The sequence below is a fragment of the Penicillium daleae genome, assembly GCF_028827525.1.
Source record: "Penicillium daleae strain IBT 16125 chromosome Unknown utg000008l_segment0_segment0, whole genome shotgun sequence".
In the NCBI taxonomy this organism is placed as follows: domain Eukaryota; kingdom Fungi; phylum Ascomycota; class Eurotiomycetes; order Eurotiales; family Aspergillaceae; genus Penicillium; species Penicillium daleae.
In genome coordinates this window covers 6,262,870-6,289,251 of record NW_026623156.1, presented here as the reverse complement: position 1 = coordinate 6,289,251, position 26,382 = coordinate 6,262,870, and the positions used below count along the sequence as shown (strand labels likewise).

Genomic DNA, 26,382 nt, shown 5'->3' with positions numbered 1-26,382 from the left:
ACGAGGGCATACACCACACCAGCGCGAGCCCACCTATGTGCTCGCCTATGATCTTCTGTTTCGTCGCATCGCACCGTCTGCCGGGCTTCGGGCATTCCACGCGCTATCTGCATCTGCATTGGGCATAGGATCGCCGGTGCACTCTAAAGCATCTGTTTATCTGCGTCGAGGACGAGGGCTATTCTTTCTTTTCTTGTATTATCGAATTTTCCCATCACCATGGCCTTGCGGCGACTTTGATTTGCTGACCTTTTTCACCTCGAGCGCATGGCGTTAATGCCATGGACCTGGCTGTTGTGCTTGTATTTCTTTCCCCTTTCTCGTCTGGCTTTTTCTTTCCGAGTCTAGTTTTGCTTTCCTTTCTCTTCTTGTGATACCAGATTACGAGCGCATAACGATATTGGTCTTCCTTCTGGATCTGTATTTGTCAATAATCCAATTTTTACTGTTTCTCTTTTCGTTTTCTTCTCTATATGCGTTGTGAGTCTAGATAGTGATTTTCAGGGAAGAGTGATACTAGATACTTTTTTGGCGTCTGTCATAAATCAACTGTGCTTGCTTGTTTAGTGAGAAAATCCATCTCAAATCCAAGTATGTTTGTTTGCTCCTCCTTCACCATGTCATCAAGTTCGTCTTTCCTCTGAGCGTGGCTTCTGTCCAAACAAACAACCATCTCGTCATCCACAACCTCCTGGCCAGATGCACTCTTCCCCGATAGCTCAGTCGCCTACTCGGCATCAACCTCAAGCCCAAGGGCAGGCTGAAATGGCGGCTCGCGAGAACGCCCGCATCAATACCCTGCTTGACATTAACTCCGTTCTGTTGAAGGAGGTGGTTCATCTCCAAGAAGCATCAAGCAAGGTAGGTACTGCTTCCCCGAGTGGTGATACGAATGCGTCGCTAATAAAAGCTATCAAGGCGAATGGCTCCAAACTAACCCGGGAGTACATCGAGTACATGCGCCGGGTGCAAGCTAACTTGGCCTACCTTGTTATGGTCGATCGCGTTCACAACCCCGGCGGCACTGCTCTCCAGGCCCCGGCCATCATGACACCCCCGACGAGCCTGCCTGCCGTCCACGAGCTCTATGCTAAGCTCAATGAGCTATTCCTTGAGCCATTCATATTGCCAATGCCGAGGCCTGAATCAAGGGAGGATGGGGCGATCCGAATACGCGGTCTAGCGAAATCCAAGGGTACATTCAACAGAGTTTCATTAGCCTTTGATGATGATCTTAGACTTCAAGCGTGAAAAGGTTATCAACGGGTAAGACGAGATGTAAGGCGTGAATCATCTGGATCCGAGGGGGGTGCAAGCCAACCGGGAAGAACAAAGTTTCTTAGCAGCGGATTTTCAGAAGGAAAGATAAGAAGAGAGAGGACAGAAAATACAAGACGCACAAGTTAACGAAGTTCTATTACCCGGAATACAATTCAACAAGATTGTCATAGCTTGGCTAAGATTCGAGGGACAAAGTGAATTGTACTGATATTGCATCTTGCACCGTCAGTATCCGCTCCATAGCGTTGTCGACTTCATGGGGAGAGTTCCCTGTAACATATTCTGCGGAAACCCCCTCCCAGCAGCCGATCTCTGTGCATGACTAACATAACAGTACAGAGTCTACAGACCAAACGTCCGACTGGCCGTAGATTTTGGCTAGCTCGCACCAAAAGCGAACCACCCCCGAAAGAGGAAAGCGAGATGAGTTGGCCAGACCAACCGTCCAGTCAAAGTGCTGCATGTGGCGGTGAGGGAACTGCGAAAAAAAATATTCCCCGCCTCAACCCCACTTGGGTCTGGGAATTTGTTCGGTGACTCGTCAGAGGGGGCCAAGATGATGTCCTGCTTGAGACATTAGTGATACTGTAATCCTAAAGTATTATTATTTATTAGTGTTGGGTCGTGGTCTTCTCGAGACTGAAAAATGGTGGTTCGTGGTTTATGGTTGATCCATAATATGGGTCTCCCTTCCTTGATCCTTCCTGGGTTAACATCGGGGATCATGTTGATCAGTGTAGGGCGGAATGACACATCCCCAGGGATGACATTGCTACTTCTCGATCGACTTGGACCAGAGGCGTGGGCTCGTGTAACGCATGCAACTCTGTTGGCCCGTTGTTGACAGCGTGCAGTGCAGATGTGTTGTGTGTCTGGACAGTACAGGTATGCTCCCGGCGAACAGCGGGTTCGTCGAAATGGGCTTCGATGTTAAAGAAGCATGGGATTGGAAACGGAGGCAAGGCGAAAAAAGGCAAAATCTTCAGACCAAGTTCTGCGTTCAGATTCGAGTGCCTTTCTTTAGCCGGAGATCGCGATAGCAAGGCTCGAGGAGGGGGCGAATTAGAAATCGGTGGATGGAAGAGACCGTTCCGAGCGACCTATGACGGTGCGTAGCGCTGAACGGGGAGAGACTTTCCCATTCGCAGGTTCTACTCTGGTCGTATGCTGCGCGTCATTGATGTGCTGCCCGATTGCCCTTGTTTTGGGAGGAAGGAGTAAATGAGGAGAAACGAGATCGCGGACGGCGTTCTTGGAGTTGCATCCCTGCGGACCTTTTGGGGGGATGATTAGGGTGGATTTAGTATTTAGTTGAGGAGGGTGGTGGCACGGTGTAATTCGGTGGTCGTATGCGAGTCAACGGGGCATATCGTCCTTCGTCAGGCTGCAAGGCATGCAGAATATCCACGGATAGGGCGCAGTTCAACGAGGAGAGGAGGCGCCATATTACTACCACCATCCCAGAAACCCTCGGGACACTTGGGTACCCAGTCCCCAAGTCGACAAGGTACATAGGGTAGCCAAAGCGTACGAGCTGGCCAGCGCAGCCCAGCATAAGGCAGTGCACGATTGCCGAATCAGATTGGTGCCAGCCACAAGGCCAATTTGCTTTTCTTCTTTTCTCTTCTGTGTTCTTGGAGCTTGGGTATGTAGTTTCCCTCTCAGCAGCCAATCCGGGGCCAATGATGACGAGATGGCCGCTATGCCCATCTTCTCCGGGCCTGTTGCATTTCCCGACGGGGGCCTGCAGAGAGAGAGGGTCCTTCTTGTCGATGGTCCGGTCCACGTCGAGAAGCAAGTCATTGCCCATGTGCATGGCGTGTGGGGTGGCATGCTTCTTCTTTGCCATGCCGTGACGGGCGTCTAGAGCGCTTGTCTGTGCTGCGCTGCTCTTCTTCCCTGCTCTTCTAGCCACTTGTGGGCTGGTGCGAGGCGTTCTGGTCCTCGGAGCGTAGCAATAGCCGCATGGGAGGGCGGGCAAACGGAGGCCGCAGGGATCTTCATGGCAAGGCACTTTCCTTTTTTTTTCTCTCTCATCCTTTTCCACCTCCTCGTTGGGTCGGATGCCGTCAGGCTTCAGTCACGCAATGTCTTTATCCGACTCTTGGACTTTGGTGCCTTGGGTGCCCAGGTTCCCCCTGTGAGCCAATATGGTGTTGCTGATTCTCGGCTGGAGCTTTTGGGCGGCTTGAAGCATTGCCGGGTTCTCCACGGTTCGTCGGGCCATGCAATGGTGTCCAACACTGGGATCGTCAGGCCGTGTGACCAAATGACCAAGTGAATCTCATTTTGTTGCCTCGCTCCCGCTTGATTTCTTTCTGAGTTTTTTTTTTTTTTTTGTTTGGATGGTGGACTTCTCGATGATGTCAGACCGTAAGACATTGTCACCTCTATTCGTTCTTTTTTTTCTCTGGTGAAGACCTTTTTAATGAGTCGGAAGCAATGCCGTGTCTGCGGGCTTCAGGCCTTATTTGACCCACCAGGCAAGCTCATCAGCACCCAACGGGTATTTTCAGTCGGCCAGTCAAGCGTCCGCAGACAGCTTTGAAGGCAAGTATGAAGACCTATGTCGTTGTTAGTATTCAAATCTGGCAATGACTGGGCCGGAAGTGTGATTGGGGGCATACAGCTTGTAGGTGACGCCAGTTCCTGTAGAGTTTGCAGCTCTTCTCGGGGCTTTATTCAATGAGCGAATCAATCTCGATGCTTGACTCGACATCCGTCTTCCCAGCCCCCGAATTTTTGAGAAACGGGATATCGAACCGAGGAGGGGTGATAAAAGTGTAGGGGAATTTTCGGGAAGAAGGAAATTCAGAGGTGCAAAGGTGAAACTCAGGATCGGGGAGGGTGCATGGCCGTTTTATATACTTCTCCTCTCTGCCCAACTTCGCCCCTCTTGATGGACCATATCCACCCACTCTTGCCCCCTCCATTGCAACAATCCGGATACTTTCAGGCTCCGCTCGGGCCTAGTACACAATTGGGAAAGAGAAGAGGGGCCGCATAGACCAAGACTGAAGCAGGGAGGAATAGCCACCGGAGGGCGGAATCCCTAGTGGACTGGGCCAGACACACCTCGTTTCCCACTCGGAGCGGGGTCCGCGAGGTCCAAGAGACGAATCGGCGGGCAGAAACGGAGGAGGAGATGCAGCCGAAGCCCGGGGATTGGGGGAGATTGGCAAGGTTGGAGGTTACAAGAGAGAGGGGTGCAATCCCAAGTCCCTCCGGTGGTCCAATGGCTTTCGTCGCAGTCCGTCCACCCTTGCCCTCCCACCCACGCCTCCTCATCATGGATCAACTGTGATCAAAGGTCTGATCATGTCCCCGCCGGAGAGAAGACTCTCCGCGGACGCCTATAAATTCTCTCGTTTGGTCCGGGGGCCCGGCTCTCCTCCTTCTTCCCTATTCATTCCTCCCAGGTGTCGTTTGCATCCCAGTCCGAGACCCAACACCTTTAGTCCTTACCTTCTTATATTGCTTCTCTTACCTTGACCTAGAGCCTCCCCATCCTTCTGTCAATCACCATCAGACTCCTGTCCAGACATTGTTGTCGTCCTGCCGACCTATTCATCCGACAATTGATATCTATATCAGCATCTCATCATCATGGCCACGCAACGTCACTACTACCAGCCTTCCGCTTACCCCATGAACATGCCATCAAAGGCACCGGTGTCAGCCAGCATGTACCCCATCTCGCGGGTGCCAGGCTCGCCACCAGATTATTCTGATGCAAGCACCACTACTGGTAGCCGCACCTCTGGCGGCTTCACTTTCAGCTCCGCTGGCGGGAGCGGAGACTATGAGTCGAGCTCAGCCTCGTACTCTGGTGTCGACGTTGTTGATGTATTGAGCGACCGCATGCAATATGCGTTCGATCCGACTCCATTGGACAAGGGCCTGGCAAAGCAGGCGCAAACGTGAGTGCTCCGCATTTTGAGCATCCCTCCCGGGCAACAGCGATTCGCCGTCCTCGAAACGAGGAATCGCGAATGATTTGCCGCGAGATTTTAGAAATCCCAAAATAAGGAATTCCCAAACTAACAGCCTGCGTGTCTCTCCAGCTCCGGCCATCTGAACGCAAAACAACGCGAGCTGCTAGAACTGCAAGCGCTCGCTCAGCGCCGCCTAAAGGGCGTCCGGGCAAACTTCGCCGAAGGTGTAAAGACTGCACGAGAGACAAAGCGAGATCTAGAATGGACTCAGAAGCGTGTCAGGTAAGAACTGCAAGAGTTTTCTGCAGACGATCTTCACCCCCTGGAGTGGACGTTCCCAAGTTCCGCCCCGCTCCGCGCAGGGGGGATGTCTGCTTCCGCTCCGCCAGGGCAGCCCTTGGCACGTGCGTCTGGGGATGATCGACGCACCAAATTAGCGCCGCATGCGTCTTCTGGAAAAAGGCTGACGGAGCTTGTACCAATAGCGCGCTGAAGAGCAAGGCCGAGAAGGCCCACCCGGACGAGTACCGCCGAGCCGCGAAGAAGTACACCTACGACGAGTACTGATTCAGCCCGGCAAGGCATGATGCGTTTATGCTTAATCTGTTTGCTTATTTTGACGACTGTTATGACGGGATTCGGGCAAAATCGGGACTTTGGAACTGCTAGGATGGCTTAGTTTGCTTTTCTGGGACGGCTTTGGCGTGTTTTGACTGTGTTTTATGTGTATATCTCTCCCTTCGTGACGTGTGGATATTGTGCGACTTGTGGCCTTACACTTGGAGTAGATACCGTGAATCGTACTTGTTTTACTCGTGTCATTGTAATGAATGGGTCTTGTAGCCATTCAGAGGGCGTGTAACACGAATCTTTGGTATTAAGCTGAGTATCGTACGTAGTGAAGCCCTATGGGCTGTTTGCTTGAATGAAAGATGGTTATAGGCTGTCCCGCAAGTTTGAATCCACTCGTGAGGGAAATTCAGGTGTTAAGCTCTAAAAATAGCGCATTGAAGGCTTTTTGATATCCATTGGTCAGGCTCGTTGGTGGTGAGACGCGTGGTAGTCAGGGGCCCATTGCAACATATTCAGGATTGGAAAAGTGACAACAAACGATTTTCGTGAATGGGAATATCTAAACTTTCCTAAAATCCAAGTACTATGCTGATATGACCAGAACAAATTCCATATAAGTTTCTCGAACTGCTGGAAGACTCGACAGACATGAGTACATTTTTTTTGTAAATGTTTATTGATTCAAAGAGAACATTGCATGAACGATCACAAGTAATTGTAGCTACTCTCACGTGGCTGTTGCGTGGTTGAGACCGTCAGCCCCGGAGCTCTGTTTTAGGCCATTACCTTTCGTTGGAAGAATTGGAAGATGCATGGTGTTCCGCCTACATTGGAAGACTCACATGGAACCCCAGAATTCGATGGGTATGAGGCTCTGCGCCTAGTATGCTACCTACGATGCCAGTTATCCAGCTGAGACGTCTAGCCGAGTGGATGGAGGGGGAGAGATGTAAAACACATAGGTGTCGTCACAGGATGTACTCAACGAACAATCACGCGCTTCTTTGGAACACTGTATTCATCGGGAAGAACAGATAAATTCTATATATGTACGTTCTAAGCAAAGGTTTGCTCTGCCTCAATGGCCCGATTAATCACACGGACAAAACGGCCCACCTTATCCACGTCTTGCTTAGCAGTTTCGATACCAAGGAGAACCTTCTTGATACCCACACTGAGCTTGCCGTCATCTGCCAGACCGCCGACTCCCTCAAGGGCCTGGGCAATTTCTTGCGCGTCAAATGCGCCAGATTTTTCCATAACAAACCGCAGCTCGCCGAAAGACAGAACATTGGGAACCAGAATATCCGAATTGAACGAATTATAGATGTCCAATTGTTTCATCAGAGCACGCTCGGTGGTCGTGGCCAAGATCAGCAGGCGACGACCGTGAGTTGGCGGCTTGCGGAGGAAGACCATGAGAGCCTGCAGAACATTGTTGCTGAAGCGAGGGCCGATAGGAACCCAGTCAATTATACGCTCGATGTTGTCAACAACAACAATACTGGTTTGACTCTTATAGGCACTGTCAAAGATGCGGCTGATGTGCGAGATCTTAGCAGCCTCGTTGAAGCCAACCATATCCTCTGGGCTGATCAGCTTGATGAAGGGGAAGCCAGAGTCAATGGCCATGCGTGCTGCCAAGGCCGTCTTGCCGCTTGCAGGGGGGCCGTGGAGCAGGACAGAGAACAGTGGAGTGGACTCTGCCTGACCAACCTGCTTGACAAACAGTTCACCCTCTCGCAAAATTTCGTTAATGGTATTCGAGTAGTGGATCACACCATACTGGATACGGCTGGAAAGCTCCTCTTCAGAAACACCAAAGGCCGGTTTCACTTCATCAAGAGCGTGGTGGAAGTCAGATCGGTTGACCTTCATGTTTACCACGTCTTCGTTGATGCTGGCCATCGTTCCAACCTTAACATGGCGCGAGAAGGCGAAGGAGGAAGCTGACTTGACCAAACCAGCGATTTCGGCACCCGAAAAGTTTTTGGTTAGGGTAGCAAGCTCTTCCAGGTCAACATCGGTATCCATAACATTGTTCGTCCGCATCTTTTCCGTGTGGATCTTGAGAATCTGACTGCGGCCCATCTCATCGGGAAGCGAGATTTCCATGTGCACCTCCAGACGACCAGGTCGGAGCAACGCTTCATCAATCATATCCTTCCGGTTGGTCATACCAATCAGCAGGATGTTGTTGAGTTGATCAACACCATCCAGCTTTGACAAAAGTTGGTTGACAACACTGTCACCCACACCAGTACCACCACCTCCACCGCTTCCACGCTGTTTACAAACAGCATCCAGCTCGTCAAAAATGATAATGTGCAGTCCACTCTCATCGCCCTTCTCTTTGTATTCCTTTTCGGCATCGGCGAACATCTTTCGAATGTTCTCTTCAGACTGGCCAACGTACTTGTTCAGGACTTCTGGGCCGTTAATAATCTTCGGTTCCCTTGCATTGAGCATTTTTCCGATTTGGCGAGCAATCAAGGTTTTACCAGTACCCGGAGGTCCATACAGCAAAAGACCTTTGACGTGTTGAATACCCAACTTCTCGACCAGACCAGGAGGGAAGATACGGGAAGCAAAAGCACGACGGAAGATAGTGCTGAACTCAGAATCCAGACCACCAATACCCATGTCCTCAAACTTGAAACCAGGCTGAATAATCGAGTTGGCAGCTGGGCGGCGATTGGATGGCTTCACATTGATTCCGGTTTGGGTGTCTTTGAAGAAGTTGAGCTGAGTATGGCGGGTGATAATTCCTCGTGCTGTAGGATGGGTCTCAATCTCCCCGGAGCTCAAATCGACCTTTTCCGAGGTCAGATCGACTCGCTGAACGGTTTTTACCAGCAACAAGAGCGGAATGCTCTTGTGGTCCATGAGAATCCTTTGTCCCGGAGCGAGCAGTTGGTTTTCGAAGTTCTGATGATGTCAGTATCCCAGGCATTCATACTCCCGTTGTACATAAACTCACTCTAACTACAGCGTTCGTGAGATCCTCCTGATCGTATGGCACCTCCGTTCGCTTCTTTGTAGACGCAAAGCTGACTTCAATGTCCGCTGCTCCCAAGTAAGCTTGGCCTCCCTGGCTGAACGGGTCATAAAGTTGCACTTTAACAGCATCTCGCATCCCCACGCTGGCCCATGTACGTTGAGGATCCGACATGCTAATATACCCGGGAGGGAAGCCCTCGAGGGGGCGGCCGGAGAGAACGTAGAGGTCATTGATCAGGAGGAGGATGTCGTTACCGTCTCGGGAAGGCGGAATGTCCTGTGGTGATACAGCCACGCTGCTTGGAGTCAGCATAGAAGTAGAATTGGTAAACCGAAAATTACTTACAGATTGCCGAATGTAAAATTGTCATTTGGGCTCTTGCTAGGATGAAGCGTCCAAGTTTGTCCCCCCGCGACGCCGCCACCTGGCCGTCCGCCCACTGGTGGGCGTGTAGGCATCTGCTGTGACGGTCTTCCTGCTACTGCTGGTGGAGCTCCATATCCCCTTAAATCATTATACGCATCAGTCATAGGCACATCGTCGTCGCGGGCTCGCCCTGCGCTTTGTCTTGGGGCAAGGCCGTGGCTGTAATCATACCGTGGCGGTCCTTGGTTGGGGTTTGAATATCCCTGAGGGGAGGGACGTCCACTATCGGATCTGTTCCCAAAGGGACTCGGTACAGAAGGGAGGTTGCTCCGGTTGAACATTTCGAACGGTGTGAGAGCCAAATAGTTGAGGAGAGCAACGAAGGTAGCCTGGGGGGAGCATCGTCACTCCGGGAACATGGGCGGTGGGGCGTTATCGATAAGGCCAGAAAGCAACTCCAGTAACTCCTCGGCATCAACTGGCAGAAACTTGGTAACTACTGTACAGAGGACCATTCAGTCGTGCTATGCTCCTGACTACCATTTTGGAGATTATTGTAAGGCCATGTAGCATTCTATCACATGTGCATAATTCATTGTATTTGGATCAAAGTGGTATAGTGGTATCATCGCATCCTTAATATTCAGTGCATTAACGCCGCTCATGAGATGAGCGCTTCTCTGATCGCTGTGGACGTCTATCATCCCGATGGGTGCTATCACGATGTCCATGAGAGTGCTCATAGCGGTGATTTGATCGTCGATGCGAGCGATCTCGACTTCTGTCCTCGCGATGGTGTCGGTGATGCCGCCCGGAGCTTCTATGCTCCTTCTGGTTAGGGGCTTTCACTTCTGGCGTATCGAGGCTGAACCCTTCCAGACTGTCCACCGACCTTGATCGTCTCCTGTGACGATGCTTTGACCGGTGCCGTTCTTCAGATCTCAATGTCTCAAGCTCCTTTCGTTTTTCCTCATTCCATCGTTTTCGCTCTTGCTCTGTGGCTCTTAACTGCCGAACGCCGCGTTTCATGGCTGCCAGAGGATCGTTGGAGTCCATGCGCGCTTTCTCTCGTTCTTTCCGCCTCGGGTCTTCGTTGCCCCAGACATCTTTCTCAGGCTGAGAATCTGGAGCAGCCAGATCCTGGCCGGAGGAGGAGTACCATGGCTGGCGGCCGATCTTTTCCTTGAAGCCTGCAGCGTTGGAGAACCGCATTGTATATTGATCTTCATATCTTCGTTTCTTCTTCGCAGCCTCAGCCTCGGCTTCGACATTCTTCTCTGCCTTCTTGTTGCCACTTTCGACTGGGAAGAGGTTGATGTGACCAGCACTATCCGCTAGCGGTGCCTCGGCGCCTTTACCTTCTCGGCTAGAGGTGAGCGCGAGTCTATCTCGTGCAGCACTGGCATTTGATGCATCCTCGCGAGCTAATCTGATATCCCTATCCGTGTCATCTTCTCCTGCAAGACGTCGCTTTCGGTGTTGTCCTGCACCATCGACGGATGTCCTCTCTGATATCTGACGCGCCTCAGAGGCAGAGTGCGAGGGCAGTGGCGGAGGAGGTGTAGATGGACGCTCGCCACGCAATATTTGGATTCGGCGCTCGGCATCGACCTCTTGCATGCGGCGTTCATCCTCCTCTTCTCGGGCCTTCGCTTGGGCCTCATCGCGCTTGACACGTTCGATGTTCTCGGGGTTGTAGACGTTCCATGACTTTTTCCCTAAAAGATGACTGCTAAAATGTCAGTGATAGCCAGAACACATAGCAGGAGAGGCACTCACAGCGGCATCGTGGTGAATACATTAAGTTGAAGAAGTAGCAGGCTCAGAGCTAGCTTATCGATAACGCCCCATCCTACGGCGGCCCAGAGCGCCCCGCTCGGGCCAAGCTGTACACTAACGCAGGGATCTGGGAAGGCGATTTACCTCGTTTCTTGGCCCCTTTTGTAAGAATTATCCTGCAGGATCGTATGTCCCCAAGAGTCTAGTGTAGAATGTGTAAATTACAAAGCGCAGGAGGAATCTCTTGGAAATTTGGAGGCGCAAAGTGCGTTGTCCAGTAAAAACCCCATTCAAAGCTATGTTCATGTCAAAGACTTCTAGTTCGCATTGAATCATGTCCTCTCGTTCCTCGTTAAATGTACCCGGAACGTTGTCTATGAATGGATCTCGTAAAGCATCAATCAACTTTTGGGTAGCTTGCCTCTCACTGAAGAGACCAGCGCTGGTTACCCTTGGTGTTCTCATCGGCCTGCCATTGGATGCTGAGGTCCAGCAGGCGAGAGCCCTGCTCCTTCTTCTGGTAGCCAATCTTACCAGCAATAACCTGACCCTTCTTCAAAGGCTTAGGTACCTGCTTTCCATGGTCAACGAGACAGATAGTCTGCTGCCAGTGGGTCTCGGTTCCATATGGACCAGTGGTAAATGCAACGAAGCCCTTCTTTTGCATATCGGCAGGGACGGCATTCTCGGGCACAGTGGAATCCGAAGAGGGCATGAAGAAGATGTCGAACCAGATGGCCCATCCATCTAGAGCGTCAATGTCCTCGTTCAAGGTGACCTTGAAGTCCTTCAAGAAGGTCAACTCATCAACAGTGATGGTGTGGAGGGGCAATGGCAGGAAGACGGCCGACTCAGCAGGGATAGAGGTGGTCGGGATGTGGCGAACAAGTGCTTCGTCGTGGATGTTCAACTGCATGCTGTTCATCTTGAAACCGTACACGTTGTTCCAGAAAGAGATGTGCGACGCAATGAAATCTGGATCAGCGTAGGGGGCAACACGGAGAGTGGCGTGAGATGGGACCATCAGACCACCAGGGGCAAGGTAGCGATCGCGAGCGTAGATGACAGAATCAAACATGGCCTCAAAAAGCAAGGCGTAGCCCATCCATTCGGAAATGATGATGTCGACCTGATCAACGGGAAGAGTAACCTCTTCAATCTTACCACGGACGAGTCTATGGAGATAATCAGCAGCCAATCATATCGAAAGATATACGATGCAGATATACGTACGTGATCACGTCGCCTAGATCGTTGTCGTACACAATCTCACGGGCCCGGTCGATGATATTAGAATTGTCAACCGAAATGACCTTCTTCGCACCAGCCTTGGCGCAGAACATGGACAGAATACCAGTTCCACAACCCACATCCAGAACGACCTTGTCCTTGAAGAGGTGCTTGTTCTCGTAAACAAAGTCACGGTAGGCATCGGTACGGATAGCATCTTTCAGCATTGACTCGTGGATGGCTTTTGACAAGGTATATGTTAGCGGGAGTATTCATAAACTGAGCGTGAACGCTGATAAACGTACTGTTGTAGGCGTAAGAGGTAAAGTAATCGGCATCGGCATCCTCAAGGCGATCCTTGACAGGCCTTTTCACGTTCTCACCAGGCTCAAGCTTCTCATCTTCCTTGTTCAACTGGTCGTCCAGCGACTTTTGCACCGCGAGCCTGTACTCAGAAAACTGGGTTTGCAAGCGCTCCAACTGCTCTTGAAGTTCGAGAACTTTGCGCTCGGCCTCAGTGCCAGGGGCTGGCTCGTCGTTCTGATCCTCATTGATATCGTCCAGGCTATACAAAACAGCATCGTCCTCGAGCACAGGCTTCAGGTAGGCGTCATCCTCGAACTTTGCCTTGGAGGAAACATCGGGGGTGTGGTTTCCTGCTTTCACCTCCGATCGCACGTAGTTGACCAGCTTGATGGTATCCAGGAAGTCCAAATCTGCGGCAGAAGATCAATGTTAGCTATGAGTTTGGGGTATATTGTAAGGTGGAGCAATAAGCATCGTGAAATCCACAACTAAATAACATACCAAGGTCCTTCTGAATCTTGATCAAATCAAAGCTGTTCTTCTCCTTGCACTCCTTCAGCATTGAGCGAATGTCAGGGAAAACAACATCCGAGAACAATCCCACGACTGGTTGGGAATCATCCTCGGGCTCGACATCTTCCCATCCTTCTTCGTTGGTAGAGTCCGATTCGCCCGAGACTGAGCGATCATCAGAAGGGACCTCGTTGACAGGAGGCTCGGCAACACGGCTAGAAGAAGCCATGGTAAATCAAATCCAATTGACAAGAATTAGAAAGCTGGAAGAGGGAAGGGAGGGGCAGAAAATTGACTGATAAAAAAAAATCCGTTATCAGCGGTGGTGGCCTCAGGCCAGCGGTTGCCCCGCCCCCGTTTGTTTATTACTTTACTCGCCGTACCAAACCGCCGTATCGACCTTGGCTTTCCCCGGCGCATCATCGGGATCCTCATATCTTCAACTCTCGTCGCCCGGGGAATATGGCGTTCTTTTTTAATCGTGGCCGGTCGCGGCAACCAGCGGACGTGGTCCGCTCCACAAAGGAATTGTTGCTCAGGGTCCAGGAAGCACCCAGTAACCCCAAGGTCCGGAAACCCCAAGCTTCAAGCTGGCGTGCGACGCATCCGCTAATCCTAGTAGGCCGACGAGGAACTGGCCAAGCAACTCAGTCAGATGAAGGTCATTGTACAAGGAACACAAGGTTGGTTTCCCGCTCACCATCTCATTGATCATCTCGGAGATCTACCGCCACTCCCGTCGTTCTGGACTGGATCTGAATGAATTGCATGGCTGATGCTGACTTTGCCCCGATAGAGATCAACACATCACCCGATCAGGTCCACGCTTTGGTCCAAGCGACTCTCCAAGAAGATTTACTCTATGATTTGTCACGAATTATTCACCTCCTCCCCTTCGAAGCCCGAAAAGATACGCAGACCATCTTCTCCCATATTCTACGATTCCGGCCGGCCTCGTATGCGACCGACAAAGACCCTCCGGTCATCTCATACATTGTTCACAACCGACCAGAGATCCTTGTTGAATTATGTCGGGGGTATACGCAAACTCAGAGTGCCATGCCTTGCGGCGTGATTCTACGGGAGGCTCTCAAGTTTGATGTGGTCACAGCGGTGATATTATATGACCAGTCACACGAGGGAGAGCCCGCAGTCCGACTCTCGGAGTTGAAGCCCAATCTTCCACAGAATGGCGACGGTGTGTTCTGGAACTTTTTTGAGTGGATCAATAAAAGCAATTTTGAAGTCAGCGCCGATGCATTTACAACATTCCGGGTATGCTATCTCTGCAATTGTGGACATTGGTGGGGACGGAGAAGACTGACAGGGCTCCATGCAGGAAATCTTGACACGTCATAAGAGCTTGGTGACTGCATATCTTGCGACCAACTTTGAGTTGTTTTTTGGGCGATTCAATGACATCCTTATCCAGTCTGACTCATATGTCACCAAACGACAAAGCATCAAGTTGCTGGGCGAGATCCTGTTGGACCGTGCCAACTACAACGTGATGATGGCCTATGTGGAAAGTGGGGATAACCTCAAACTGTGTATGAAGCTGCTGCGTGATGATCGCAAGATGGTGCAGTATGAAGGGTTCCACGTTTTCAAAGTATGTCAGGCTCGCTGATCGACCACCCATCATCCCCGATCTGCCATCCACGATCTCTGATCCAAGGGAGGGAATGTACTGACCGAAACAGGTATTCGTTGCAAACCCGAACAAATCGGTGGCGGTTCAGCGAATTCTCATCAACAATCGGGACCGACTGTTGAGGTTTTTACCCAAATTCCTGGAAGACCGGACGGATGACGACCAGTTCACGGACGAGAAGAGCTTCCTAGTGCGCCAGATTGAACTCCTCCCCAAAGAGCCCGTCGACCGGAGCCGGACCAGTCGAGAATCCCCGTCCGGGGCCAACACCGCCGCGGTGGCTTGAACTAAATGGATCTAATGCTGGACCGTTAGATCGCCATGACCATTCTATGCTATTTTCACGCGTCTTCTTCTTCAGTTTCTCCTTTCTTTCTTGTTATGCCACGAAGATATTTGTAGGTATAGCCGGGGGTGTTAGCGCCCCTTTGCATTGGCAGCTGATGGCCTACTGGATTTACAGCCTCGGCTGCTGGAGTTTCACGCGTTTTTTTCTTTTTTGTGTGTACAATCTGTCCACACCAGGTTGCGCCAAAATTGAACAGTTTTTGGGATTAGGATATACATTACACTTCACACTCTATCTACACTGTACACTCTACACTCCGTACTCTATATTTAGTACACTTTTGGTCTCTTTTCTGCAGGGACCTGCCAAGCTTAGCCCACGGGAGACCCTGTCATCTCCTGGCGTACTCTTCCTCTCGACTATATACTAACAGACACGTCATCCCCTGGCTCACATCTCCCCATTCCTATTCCTCTTCAATGCCTTCTAAAAACATAGTTTGACTGCCCACCTTCCCCTCCACGCAAGACGCCATGGTTGTGTTCTAATCTAAGCACTCACTAGTTAGCGTGCTCCACTTAGCTTCCTTGTCTGGCCTCGTTGCGGTCCACTGCTGCGCGGCCCCAAAAAGCCTGGTGGGACAGGCCTTCCCCTAAAAATACCACCCCCTCGAAAAGCGCGACCTACAAGACTTGAACCCTTGTTTTGCTTCTTCACAGAGAAATTCCAACCTGTGCATCTCATATTTCAAAACTGCGCACTGGCATTTCAGTCGGCGCAGTGCGTCCCTTTGTTGTATGGAATGAAAGTGGCCCGCGCCAAGACTCCACATCTCTGGACCCATCCCCAGGAGTCAAATTTATTAATCTCCAGACCCTGACGAAACGGTGATGCGTGTCTTGCACCTGTCCCTCCTTTTGATCGCCATTTGATTCCACCTCAATTGTTTCACCCCTCACGCTCCTTACTGCCCTCTCGCGCATTCCTGCCGTGCAAGTCATGCCAGGATAATGGTCGGTGAGCGTCCTGCATCGTTATCGCCAGTGGGTTCGGAGTTGCGCCCGGCGACTCAAGCTGTGCCCTTTGACGAGACTGTCGCAGCCCAGCGACCCGCTGCTATTCGTTCAGTCTCACTGCCCACGCCGTCGGACACGCCACTCGAACCTAATGGCCGGTCTTTCAGCACCAGCGCTGCCTCTCCTGAACCCAACGATCGTCCCTCGACAGCCCACTCCGTATGCAACACGAAACAAAATGGAGGACTGACGCCGCCAACTCCAGCTGGCGAGGACATAGAAACACCAAGGTCGGAGGATGATCATTGGGTAATGCCTTCGGTGCGCAGTGTGCCCAGCATTGTGATCAATGACAGCTCGCGTCCGGTCTCGCGGCCAGGTTCTCGATGGTCGGAGCGCAAGTGGGGTGGATTGAGAAAGAGGTCAGCAGAGTTGGAACGCAAGATGAGCACGGAGGAACTTCCTCCTGTGCCTCAGATCGAACCAGAGTTTAGTGGAATCAGCTTGGATATACCGACGGCATCCCTGGGCGGGTTGGGACAGGGTATGAAATTTTCGACTCGTGGCAGCCTCATCAGAGACCGATTGAAGCGTCCATATCCTGCCTTACCTAAGGAGAAACAACCAGAGGAACCGTCTGAAAGAATATCGGCACCGCCCGCAGAGGAGATATCTGTCGAACGAGTCGCAGATACAGACGCAGGATCAAAAGTCACAGCGTCGATGCCATCTTACAAGGAGGAGACAAATCATGAAAAGCAAGGCACGACGAATGGTCAGAAGGAAGATGCGACAAATGGCGCTCCCAAGGCAGTGCCCCGTGCCAGACCACAGAGTACCCTTCGCCCAAGGCAGACGAGCCTCCAGAGTAGAGCCATCTCCGCAGACGAGGATATGCTGTCCCGACGAGTTCGGCTGATGTATGAGAAGGGTGACGACAATGTCACCGATGCGGAGGTTGCAAAGGCAATGGCATCTGACAATGGCGTCCTCTGGGAAGAGCCGACCACCCCCGGCATTGAGACTGCTTCCACACCTGCCCCAGAGGTAAACGGAACGGACCTCAAGGGCCGAGCCTCTGAAGAAGTGGAGCGCATCAGGATGAAGAGAGAGACAAGGGAACTAGCAGGGGGCATCGAGTATTGGCAAGATGTGGGCGCCGGACAGGTTGATCGCTATGGCTTCATTCATGCATCGGCCGATGAGCCTCACCCCATTCAAAGAGTGACCACGAGCCTTCTTCTTGCCTCCGAGACGCCTCGAAGGAAGCGCTCCATTCGACCACCGACTGCCCGGCCCAGCAACCGCTCCTTTAGTGCTCGATCCCCCACGCGCAACCCCTCCCAGAGCTCTGCGACTGGTCGTCCAACCTCGTCAGCAAGCACACGTAGTATGCCAGTCCGTCGCTCCACATCGCGTCTTCGTTCGGCGACGAACCATCTCCCCCACAACAGGGACCGAAAGGTTAAGGACGAAGCCGGCGACATGCTGACTCTTCCTGTGGATGTCCTTGGCGAAGGCCAAGACACGGCTGCCGCGCGCGCGATGCGAAGAAAGGAGTGGGAGCGCGAGGACAAGTGGACCAAAATGGCGAAACCAGTTAAGAAAAGTCGTGATGGCGGTGGCATGAAATTCGAATTTGACACACATAGCACCAAATTGATCGAGCGGACGTGGAAGGGCATCCCCGACCGGTGGCGCGCAACAGCTTGGTACTCGTTCCTGGAGAGCAGCGCAAAGCATCATGAAAACAGTCCCTCTGATGACACGCTCGTTGCGGCCTTCCACGATTACCAATACATCTCCTCCCCCGACGATGTCCAGATTGACATCGATGTGCCCCGCACGATCACCAGCCATATCATGTTCCGTCGACGGTATCGTGGTGGACAAAGACTGCTGTTCCGTGTGCTTCATGCGATGTCGTTGTACTTCCCCGACACTGGCTACGTGCAAGGTATGGCGGCTCTAGCGGCAACGTTGCTGGCATACTATGATGAGGAGCATGCCTTTGTCATGCTGGCCCGACTTTGGCAGCTGCGTGGTCTCGAGGAGCTGTACAAGTCTGGCTTTGCAGGTCTCATGGAGGCATTGGGTGACTTTGAGCGAGAGTGGCTCGCTGGTGGTGAAGTAGCCTCGAAACTGGTAAGCAAACCACCTGCCAAGTCCTTAGAGGCTAAATACTCACGCGTCAACGGTACAGAACGAAGTCGGGATTCCTCCCACAGCCTACGGAACTCGATGGTATCTCACCCTTTTCAATTACTCCATTCCTTTCCCTGCCCAGCTTCGGGTGTGGGACGTCTTCATGCTCCTCGGAGATGCCGACGACCTCACTGCCACTGCCCGGCCAAACACCGCGTCCGGCAAGAGCAAGAAGGATTTGCCTGTCCCCCGCTCTAGCACCTTTGGGCAAGGTCTCGACGTGCTCCATGCAACCTCTGCAGCTCTCATCGATGGCATGCGCGACATAATCCTCGAATCCGATTTCGAAAACGGCATGAAAGTCCTCACCAGTTGGGTCCCAATCAAGGACATTGAAATCTTCATGCGTGTTGCCAAAGCGGAGTGGAAGGTCCACCGTCGCAAGAAGACGACATAGTCATCTGGTCGAATCGACATTACAGTCTATTTCCTCACTAATTATTGCTCGCACGATCGTTTGATACCCTAATGATCGGGGTGCATACCGAGAACCCCTTTTGATGTCTAATTTCTTATACCCATTCACCTATCTCGGTTCCTCACAAGCTTGTGGGATGTTTGATCACTGTGGAAGATTCAGTCTCATGGTGACTGTCTTTGGTTTCTTAATATCCTTTTCACCCTATTATTTTGACCTCCGTCACGTTCCTATGTACTTGATTTCCTTCTCCCTTTCACATCTAATCCCTCCACGCGACTGCCTATGAGTCTCTGTGGGCTCCTTTGATGATCCCTACCCATCCCTACACGTTCTTTCGACATTTTCTTTTCTCAACTTCTTGCCCCGCGCCTCGCGTTCCCACACAACACCGCTGTACATCTTCTGGCTTCTCATTCATATCTGGGTTGAGCAACTCTGATGTATCAACCGCTAGATGGGTTTCAGATCCCACCGAATGTTCATCAGAGTGAGCTCAAGTCTGCCGTGTCTCTGGCATTGTGACTTGGACCTATGTCTTGCTGTGAAATAATACTATATAGAGCGCTCAAAGACGCTAATACCACTGATACCCTAAGACTAAATGTTCTCTCATCAATTGATCGTAATTCACCATCCGTGTTTTATCTTTTGCATGAATCTATATACCTAATCTTTTGTTCTCTTCTAAAGAGGCCAAACATCATTCTGAATTCATCCCAGCAACCTCTTACCAGACTTCGCGCCCAAGTTACCCTTGTCCACATATTCAGCCTTCAGCCACTCCTTCGCACGCGGATCCGTGTGCAGCTCTTTCGAATATACATTCTCGATATTGTACACGGTATCCAATCCGACCGTGTCCATCATCAGACAAGGGCCCTTCTTCGCCTCGAACCACGACTTGAACATGTGATCAATAGTCGCGCCATTGGTAACACCCTCCGCCAACACAAGCAGGCATTCACGCTTGATACCCGCCCAAATCCGATTAAAGACCAAGCCGGTCGACTCCTTCTGCGCATGCACGGGCTTGAACCCCGCGATGGCAGCCTTCTCCATCAGGAACGAGAAGATATCCGGGTCGGTGTACCCGCACGACATGACTTCAAAGTAGAGCTGGTCGGGCGGCATGTAATAGTGACCATTGCAGATGCGGTAGTTCTTTGTCGTGTTGGCGAGCATCTGGCTGGAGCGTAGCGAGGACGAGTTCGTCGTGATGATGCAATCCGCCGGCGCCAGTTGATCCACCTGGCCCAGGATGTCGATTTTCATCTCGAGAACCTCGGGGACGGCCTCGATGACCATCCATGCCCTTTCGACAGCTTCTTTCATGGAGGTGGTGAATTTGACAGTGCCGGGTTTGGTGCCTAGCTTGGCGGCTTGTGTGTCTTTGTTGGCGTTGATGTATTCGAGTGCTGGGTCGTGGTTGCTTGTCTGCTTTTCGCAGACAATCACGGTTTGTCCGGAGGCCATCCACATCATCGCGATCCGTCGGCCCATCACGCCGGCACCGATGATCGCGATTGGGCGAGTAGTGGTGTCAGGCTTGGTCCACGGACTTGTCGAGGGCATGACGATGGGCGGTTAGCGGAGATCGCCTGAGGTAGGGTGGATGGAACGATTGTGATGGTGAAATTCGCCTGTGAGTTGCTAAAAAATTGAAGTCATTGAGTCCATTGCAGTCAGAGAGATGGGAAACGACGATAATGATGCTATGATGACACTTGATGACTGAATTGCGCCGGAGCCACTGTTTTGTCCATGATGATCTAACGCTGAGAGCACCTATAGCTAGCCTTGTGGCAATGGTCAACTCGAGGGACACCTTGTATTCTTTATGGCTACATTCTCTTCGGAGCGATTGCCATTTCCAAAGTTAAGTAGACTCCCTAGAGGTCAGCGAGGTGGTGCATTGCCGTCCTAGAAGGCCGAGTTCTTCAGCAGTGGAAGGAGAGAAGAAGATGCTGTCGCAAGATACATTGCATCTGTAGTAGATGCCAAAAAGATTAATGAATGGATCTGAATCGAGTACATAAAATCATCAATGGTACAAGAGCAACGAGCATTTGACATCCAGACGCTCCGCCAAGTCGAAAGGCCCGAGCGCGTGGAGGATATAGTAGAGTCGGTAGCGGAGGTTGTAATACGATTATGGTCCCCGATGGGTGGCGTTTCTGGAGCGGTTCAGAACCGAACCCGTTCGGATCAGAGCCGACTGTCAGCCTCGGACCCTCGACGCAGACGAGACTTAACATTCTAGCACAAGAGCCTAGTCGAGTTTAATCAACGGGCCAGCTGACATGTTAGTTGAGCTCTTGCCTGTGCGGGTCTAGATGTTGGATCCTATACTCCTACGCCGCAAAAAAAAACATCTCATCTGGGACCGAAAGGGGACAGCAAAGAGAGCCAACATCTCGAGTCCTCCGTACTTCGGATCCCCTGAATTCCTAGCAAGCAAAGCCGACAGCCACCAGCCGTCACACAAAAAGCCAAAATTTGACGGAAAATACCTCCCGGCCACCGCGAGGGACGCATGAGACTGGTCTGACCCCTCAGTAGTCGCGATCGCCAAGGATCAGAAACGAGAGCAACGATGATCTAACCCAGATTGGGTATTAAAGATTCCCCAGGTCCACAATTCCACAATTCCCTGGGGGGACGGGAAGGCCGTGGGGTAGCTTCCCCCGCAGGGTCTCAACAGGGTTACAGGACTACTTAATCAAATATAAATACCCCAGATGCATGCTCCGCAGTGCAACTAGAAAGAAGGAGAGAGAGAGAGAGAGAGAGACACGGTACGAGTCTCGCCCAGTCCATCTATCGACCCTTTTTCACCATGCCCGACTCCACCGATACCTCCCTCGGGGGCAAACCCACCGAGTACCAATTCGAGGATGCGCGTAACTCCCCCTATGATGAGAAGCATCCCGATCGAGAGTCGGCTGCTGCTAGCTCTCCCTCTTTCGCCGGGATAGATGAAGCGGCGGTACTGCGCAAGATGGATCTTCGGTTGATTCCCATGCTGAGTATTCTCTACTTGCTGGCCTTTTTGGACCGAGGCAACATTGGTAATGCCAAAATTGAGGGTCTATTGGATGATCTACACATGACGGGGCCTCAGTACAACTGGGCATGTATGTCACCAAACAATCCGTGAAGAACGAGTATCTCATGTACTGACATTCTTTTAACGGACAGTGACCGTGTTCTTCTTTACCTACTGCGTGTTTGAGTTGCCCAGTAATCTTCTGCTGAAGAAGCTGAGACCGTCCCGATGGCTGCCCTTGATTATGGTTGCTTGGGGGATCGTTATGGTAAGGGGATCGACCAAACAAGACTTCATTTATTTTCGATTAAACTAACGCTCTTGGTATCTAGACCCTGATGGGCATCGTTCACAACTATGGCGGACTCCTTGCCACTCGCCTTTGCCTGGGCATCGCTGGTATGGATGACCCGAAAGAAACAATCCTAACAGTGTACTAACAACCTCCTACAGAGGCTGGTCTATATCCCGGCGTTGCCTATTACATTACTCTGTGGTACCCTCGCAATCGCGCTCAATACCGACAAGCCCTTTTCTTCAGCGCGGCCAGTGTTGCCGGTGCATTCTCCGGACTTCTCGCCTACGGTATTGCTGTAAGTTCTGTATCACCCAGTTTCTTTTCATACATATGTCTCACTCTTTGGATAGAAAATGGACGGAGTCGGTGGCCTCGCTGGTTGGCGCTGGATCTTCATTCTGGAAGGTCTGCTCACCGTGATCGTGGCTTTCTTTGCCCCGTTCGCAATTCATGATTCTCCCGAGACAGCCACGTTCCTCACTGAGCAGGAGCGGGCATGGGTGATTCACGCTTTGAGAGTTCAGCACTCGGCGGACTCTCGGGAGATTATCCAGGACCAGTCCAAATTCGAAATGAGATATGTGATTGAAGCTTTCACGGACTGGCAGATTTGGCTGGGATTGTTCAGTGAGTAACATTCTGACATTATAGAGACTATGTTACAACAGCTTTACTAACTCGAGGAAAAAAAGTGTACTGGGGTATCACCTGTCCGCTTTACGGTATCTCTTTCTTCCTCCCATCTATCATCAAAGACCTGGGATACACCTCTTCGACCGCGCAGCTTCTGACTGTAAGTGCAAATCTCTTCTCGTGAGCGCCAATGAATCCAATCTGACAATTCCTCTCTCAGGTCCCCATCTACATCACCGCCGCCATCGTCGCCGTGGCCGCAGCCTGGTATTCCGACCGCCGCAAGCAGCGCTCTCCCTTCATCCTGTTCTTCATGTCTTTGATCGCGATCGGTTTCATCATTGTCATCGCATCCACCGGGCGCGGCGTTCCTGGCGTGGTCTACTTCGGAGTGTTCATCGCAGTTATCGGTGAGTCCTCGATCAAATTACCTAACCTCGCTTGTTCACAAGATCTAATTGGGCCATCACAGGAATTTACCCTGCCTTCCCGGGTAACGTCACCTGGTTGAGTGTTAACCTCGCTGGAGACTATAAGCGTGCGGCTGGAATGGCTATCCACATTGGTATTGGTAACTTGGCAGGAGGTAAGACCTGAGAAATCTCATATTCTAGCTTTTAAGCCGTGCGATTATCACATTCTGACATTTTCTGACTAGCTATGTCGTCCAACTTCTATCGCGCCAAGGACGCTCCGAACTACATCCTCGGCCACGCTCTCGAACTTGGCTTTGTGGTTGTGGGTATGATTGCCGTCGTTCTCCTGCGACTCTCGTACCAGCGCGTCAACAAGAAGCGCGATCAGATCGATCCTTCAGAGTACCCGAGTGATCCGGACTCGCTAGGAGATAGATCCCCTCTATTCAGGTACATGTTGTAAAGCAAGGATGTGAAGTCAAGTGTTTGGACCGAGATAAAGTCCTTGAATTCTATTTTAGGTAATATAGTAACGAGTTTACAAATTGAGTGTTGAACACGTCCGCCTGCTCTTTCCCAAAAGCATACTTAGACACAGCTCGGCAGCAGTATGAAGATGCGTAGTGAGATCAATGATTGCAAATCTTGACATAAGCCGCCCATTATTATCCGTAAGACAGACCCAGACCGTAAGCGAGCACAAGTACTTGGCGCATCCGCGCCATAACACAACAAACCTGTTAAACAGCAAACCACCAACGCCAAATAGATTATTCTAGCACACTGTTGCACAATGCCTCTCAATACTTGCACAAAAACAGAAGCCACCCGAAGAGAAGTCCGTCACCAGCCATCAACATGGTATCCGGAAAGGGAAAAGTAAGAAATTTGAAACAAGGGGTGCTTGGACAAGGCCAAGAACTAGTCCCTGTCGCCCCAACCGGTCATCGCACTAGATCTAGTACCGTGTTTCGCGTCTGGCTGGTGATCGGGGGTATCTTCAGCACCTGGCACCGACCCACGAGAGGGATATTGCCTTTGACTTTCTCGGTCGGGCCCTCGATCACTGTCCTCGCGTTCAGCATTGTCACCCGTAGACCGCCTCCTACGTTCGTGAGAGTCATATTCAGTGAATAAATTTGCAGGAAGTCGGAGCCGGTCGGCGTTTTGAATGTTCTCTGTATACCCTTTTTCTGTAGAGGGGTTCTCTCGAGGACTGGATACATCACTGGGCCGTCGAGAATCCCCTTGTACGCTGGTCTGGCCGGAATTACTGCCGCCAGGACTGTGTCGACCATAGCGAGAGTTTACCTCCGATGCACCGGAGGATCGAGAGGATGGTGGAAGCAACTGCTGATGAATAGACAGCGATTTCCTCTTCCGTTCTGGAGAGCCTTGTATCTCGGGGCGCATTTGCGCTGATCCATTTGATGGTATCATATGATCCTCTTGGATTCTGTTTGATTGTGATTGACCGGGAGGAATCCAGTGATGGAAGGCGATAGATGGAGAGGGACGGCGAGCTCGTGATTCTTGCTGACTGCGAGCAGGGTTCGACGGCGGCGCTGGAGCACTGAGGGAATGTACAAGGTGGAATCCGGAGGTTGACCGGCTTTGCGTGGTCAATTCCATCGGACGTGAGATATTACCAGCTGACGCAGTATTTGAAGCGATGGCAGTTGAAACAAACGGGGCACGACCACCACCGTTGGAACTACCCGCTCCAACTGACAACTGGGATGAACTGTTTCTCACACCCGATGATTGAGTTTGCGCAAGTGAGGCATAGGCATTGGTAGGAATGGTGTGGATGTCCCGTAAGGGTTCACTTGCTGACTGTGTGCTGAATTGTTGACTGAGTGAGGGAAGGGTAGGGTGAGTTGCCTCAGGGTGTGTTTGCGGTTGATGCGTTTGCGCCGAGAGATTTCGATTTATATCTGCCATGTACTGTAGCATCTCCGGCGTAGCGGGTTTCCCATCCATGGGTCCGTCTATGGCCCCAAAAACCAACGGGGCCAGGTGTGGTGGCACGCCTGCACGTAAAGCATCCACAAGTATCGCATGGTCAACCTTGCGCCGTTCCAGCTTCATTGTCTCCTGGCGAGTCTTCTCCTCTTCTTGACAGCGACGGTCCTCTTCGACCTTGGCCTGTAACCAACGCTGCATCGTCTCGGCACCTGCCCAGGGGCCAGGCGCTGGGGGTAGTGTATGCATCTCCAGGTTGCCGAGCAAGTCGCGGCTCACTAGAAGCTGGTGAAGATTCCTATAGAAGGATTGAAGGATATACAAATAGCGACAGAGTTCAGGAGAATATTCAAATGACGACGAGCGCGTGAGCGCTTTCCTTAGATCAGCGATTATGGAATCATTGGATTCCCTGTCGAAGGTTTCAAGCGTCAGCAACATGATGAAAGATCAGAAAGACAGCAGAATGGCTGGGGGGAATGGAGTGGGGAGTGGAGAAGAGCAGCATCAGCGTTGAAGCGACGTCTCACAACGTGCATGCCCCATCAACCCGATGAGGAAGCTCCTGATTTACCCAACCCAAATAGGAAAACACCTACCCTCTAGGGTTGCGTCCCCAATGGGGCTGAGTCAGCTTGAAAGCCTACCTATGGGGGCCCAAGCCTGCGTAATCGAACGGGTGACGATGCTATTATCAGGCTTTTTCAGGGAGTTGAACCGAAAGACGACGTAGGAATGGCCTGCTCGTTCCCAGAAAAGCCCAGAATAGTTCAAACATGGAACGTCTAGAAGGCGGGGCAGACGAGATCCGAGGCAAACTGAAACAAAGCCATCAGCTCCTCGGAAGCAAAGTACGGGCCGGACCGGTGGAATGCGTTGAATGACTTCGAAAGACGGGGTTTGAGTTCGTAGGCCCTGTGAAGCCTGGGTTAGAATAGAGGAGGGAGGAAGTAAGAGGGCGAGAGAAAGAGGGGGGAAAGGTTCGGAATAGTACCTACCGGTGATACCAGGCGAACTTTAGTTACCAAGAGATTGCCTTACGAGGTCGATGACACAGCTTTAGGACAAGTGGGCGACCCCAGTTGTGCTGCGCAAGAGCAGTGTTGCCATTGTTGTTAGCCTGAAGAAGGAGCCGCGTCCTATGGGCACTTGGTTATCCCCAGCACCAATGGCGATGCCCAGCAATGCTGTACAAACGGGCGGGTTCCAGATTCTGCGCAAGCGCTTGGGTCCACTCCAGCCATGGCGTCGATCCGGATGTTTTAGGGGGGGGGGAGGCGCGGTTCGGCAATGGTGCCAATCGTATCCCAGTTGGGAATAGACGGGAGCTTGATGAGATCGAGCACTCGGGAAGGGTTCAAGTGGTTGAATTGTTGAGAGATCGAGGAGTCGGGGGCGTCGCAGGCTCCGAGTGTTTGAGATTGAGCACACCCACTGCAACCAAGGCGATGGATT

The 26,382-nt window shown here is 51.7% G+C and overlaps 11 protein-coding genes across 11 annotated transcripts; 5 read left to right on the top strand and 6 right to left on the bottom strand.

The window, feature by feature from the left end:
• Positions 1-765: 765 nt before the first annotated feature.
• Positions 766-1,251, top strand: N7458_010755 (uncharacterized protein; the record flags this gene model as incomplete). The annotated part of the gene is made up of 1 exon (XM_056914137.1): positions 766-1,251. The coding sequence occupies one exon, from the start codon at positions 766-768 to the stop codon at positions 1,249-1,251; it is 486 nt and encodes a 161-aa protein (XP_056762986.1).
• A 1,330-nt stretch (positions 1,252-2,581) lies between these two features.
• Positions 2,582-3,130, bottom strand: N7458_010754 (uncharacterized protein; the record flags this gene model as incomplete). The annotated part of the gene is made up of 1 exon (XM_056914136.1): positions 2,582-3,130. One exon carries the CDS (start codon positions 3,128-3,130, stop codon positions 2,582-2,584), a length of 549 nt encoding a protein of 182 aa, XP_056762985.1.
• A 1,757-nt stretch (positions 3,131-4,887) lies between these two features.
• On the top strand, positions 4,888-5,783 carry N7458_010753 (KxDL motif-containing protein; the record flags this gene model as incomplete). The annotated part of the gene is made up of 3 exons (XM_056914135.1): positions 4,888-5,201; positions 5,346-5,498; positions 5,654-5,783. The coding sequence occupies 3 exons, from the start codon at positions 4,888-4,890 to the stop codon at positions 5,781-5,783; spliced, it is 597 nt and encodes a 198-aa protein (XP_056762984.1).
• A 1,062-nt stretch (positions 5,784-6,845) lies between these two features.
• N7458_010752 (AAA family ATPase SEC18) lies at positions 6,846-9,497 on the bottom strand (the record flags this gene model as incomplete). The annotated part of the gene is made up of 3 exons (XM_056914134.1): positions 6,846-8,717; positions 8,770-9,085; positions 9,136-9,497. 3 exons carry the CDS (start codon positions 9,495-9,497, stop codon positions 6,846-6,848), a joined length of 2,550 nt encoding a protein of 849 aa, XP_056762983.1.
• A 310-nt stretch (positions 9,498-9,807) lies between these two features.
• N7458_010751 (uncharacterized protein) lies at positions 9,808-10,943 on the bottom strand (the record flags this gene model as incomplete). The annotated part of the gene is made up of 2 exons (XM_056914133.1): positions 9,808-10,885; positions 10,936-10,943. The coding sequence occupies 2 exons, from the start codon at positions 10,941-10,943 to the stop codon at positions 9,808-9,810; spliced, it is 1,086 nt and encodes a 361-aa protein (XP_056762982.1).
• Positions 10,944-11,359: 416 nt separating this feature from the next.
• N7458_010750 (protein arginine methyltransferase RmtB) lies at positions 11,360-13,213 on the bottom strand (the record flags this gene model as incomplete). The annotated part of the gene is made up of 4 exons (XM_056914132.1): positions 11,360-12,110; positions 12,169-12,406; positions 12,471-12,881; positions 12,973-13,213. The coding sequence occupies 4 exons, from the start codon at positions 13,211-13,213 to the stop codon at positions 11,360-11,362; spliced, it is 1,641 nt and encodes a 546-aa protein (XP_056762981.1).
• A 539-nt stretch (positions 13,214-13,752) lies between these two features.
• On the top strand, positions 13,753-14,924 carry N7458_010749 (Mo25 family protein; the record flags this gene model as incomplete). The annotated part of the gene is made up of 3 exons (XM_056914131.1): positions 13,753-14,259; positions 14,312-14,596; positions 14,688-14,924. 3 exons carry the CDS (start codon positions 13,753-13,755, stop codon positions 14,922-14,924), a joined length of 1,029 nt encoding a protein of 342 aa, XP_056762980.1.
• Positions 14,925-15,937: 1,013 nt separating this feature from the next.
• Positions 15,938-18,545, top strand: N7458_010748 (putative TBC domain protein; the record flags this gene model as incomplete). Its single annotated transcript, XM_056914130.1, has 2 exons — positions 15,938-18,088; positions 18,147-18,545. 2 exons carry the CDS (start codon positions 15,938-15,940, stop codon positions 18,543-18,545), a joined length of 2,550 nt encoding a protein of 849 aa, XP_056762979.1.
• A 735-nt stretch (positions 18,546-19,280) lies between these two features.
• Positions 19,281-20,141, bottom strand: N7458_010747 (3-hydroxyacyl-CoA dehydrogenase family protein; the record flags this gene model as incomplete). The annotated part of the gene is made up of 1 exon (XM_056914129.1): positions 19,281-20,141. One exon carries the CDS (start codon positions 20,139-20,141, stop codon positions 19,281-19,283), a length of 861 nt encoding a protein of 286 aa, XP_056762978.1.
• A 1,264-nt stretch (positions 20,142-21,405) lies between these two features.
• N7458_010746 (allantoate permease family MFS transporter) lies at positions 21,406-23,425 on the top strand (the record flags this gene model as incomplete). Its single annotated transcript, XM_056914128.1, has 9 exons — positions 21,406-21,703; positions 21,768-21,883; positions 21,948-22,014; positions 22,069-22,208; positions 22,264-22,540; positions 22,606-22,706; positions 22,767-22,956; positions 23,019-23,132; positions 23,205-23,425. 9 exons carry the CDS (start codon positions 21,406-21,408, stop codon positions 23,423-23,425), a joined length of 1,524 nt encoding a protein of 507 aa, XP_056762977.1.
• Positions 23,426-23,883: 458 nt separating this feature from the next.
• Positions 23,884-25,368, bottom strand: N7458_010745 (uncharacterized protein; the record flags this gene model as incomplete). The annotated part of the gene is made up of 1 exon (XM_056914127.1): positions 23,884-25,368. The coding sequence occupies one exon, from the start codon at positions 25,366-25,368 to the stop codon at positions 23,884-23,886; it is 1,485 nt and encodes a 494-aa protein (XP_056762976.1).
• Between the last annotated feature and the right edge of the window lie 1,014 nt (positions 25,369-26,382).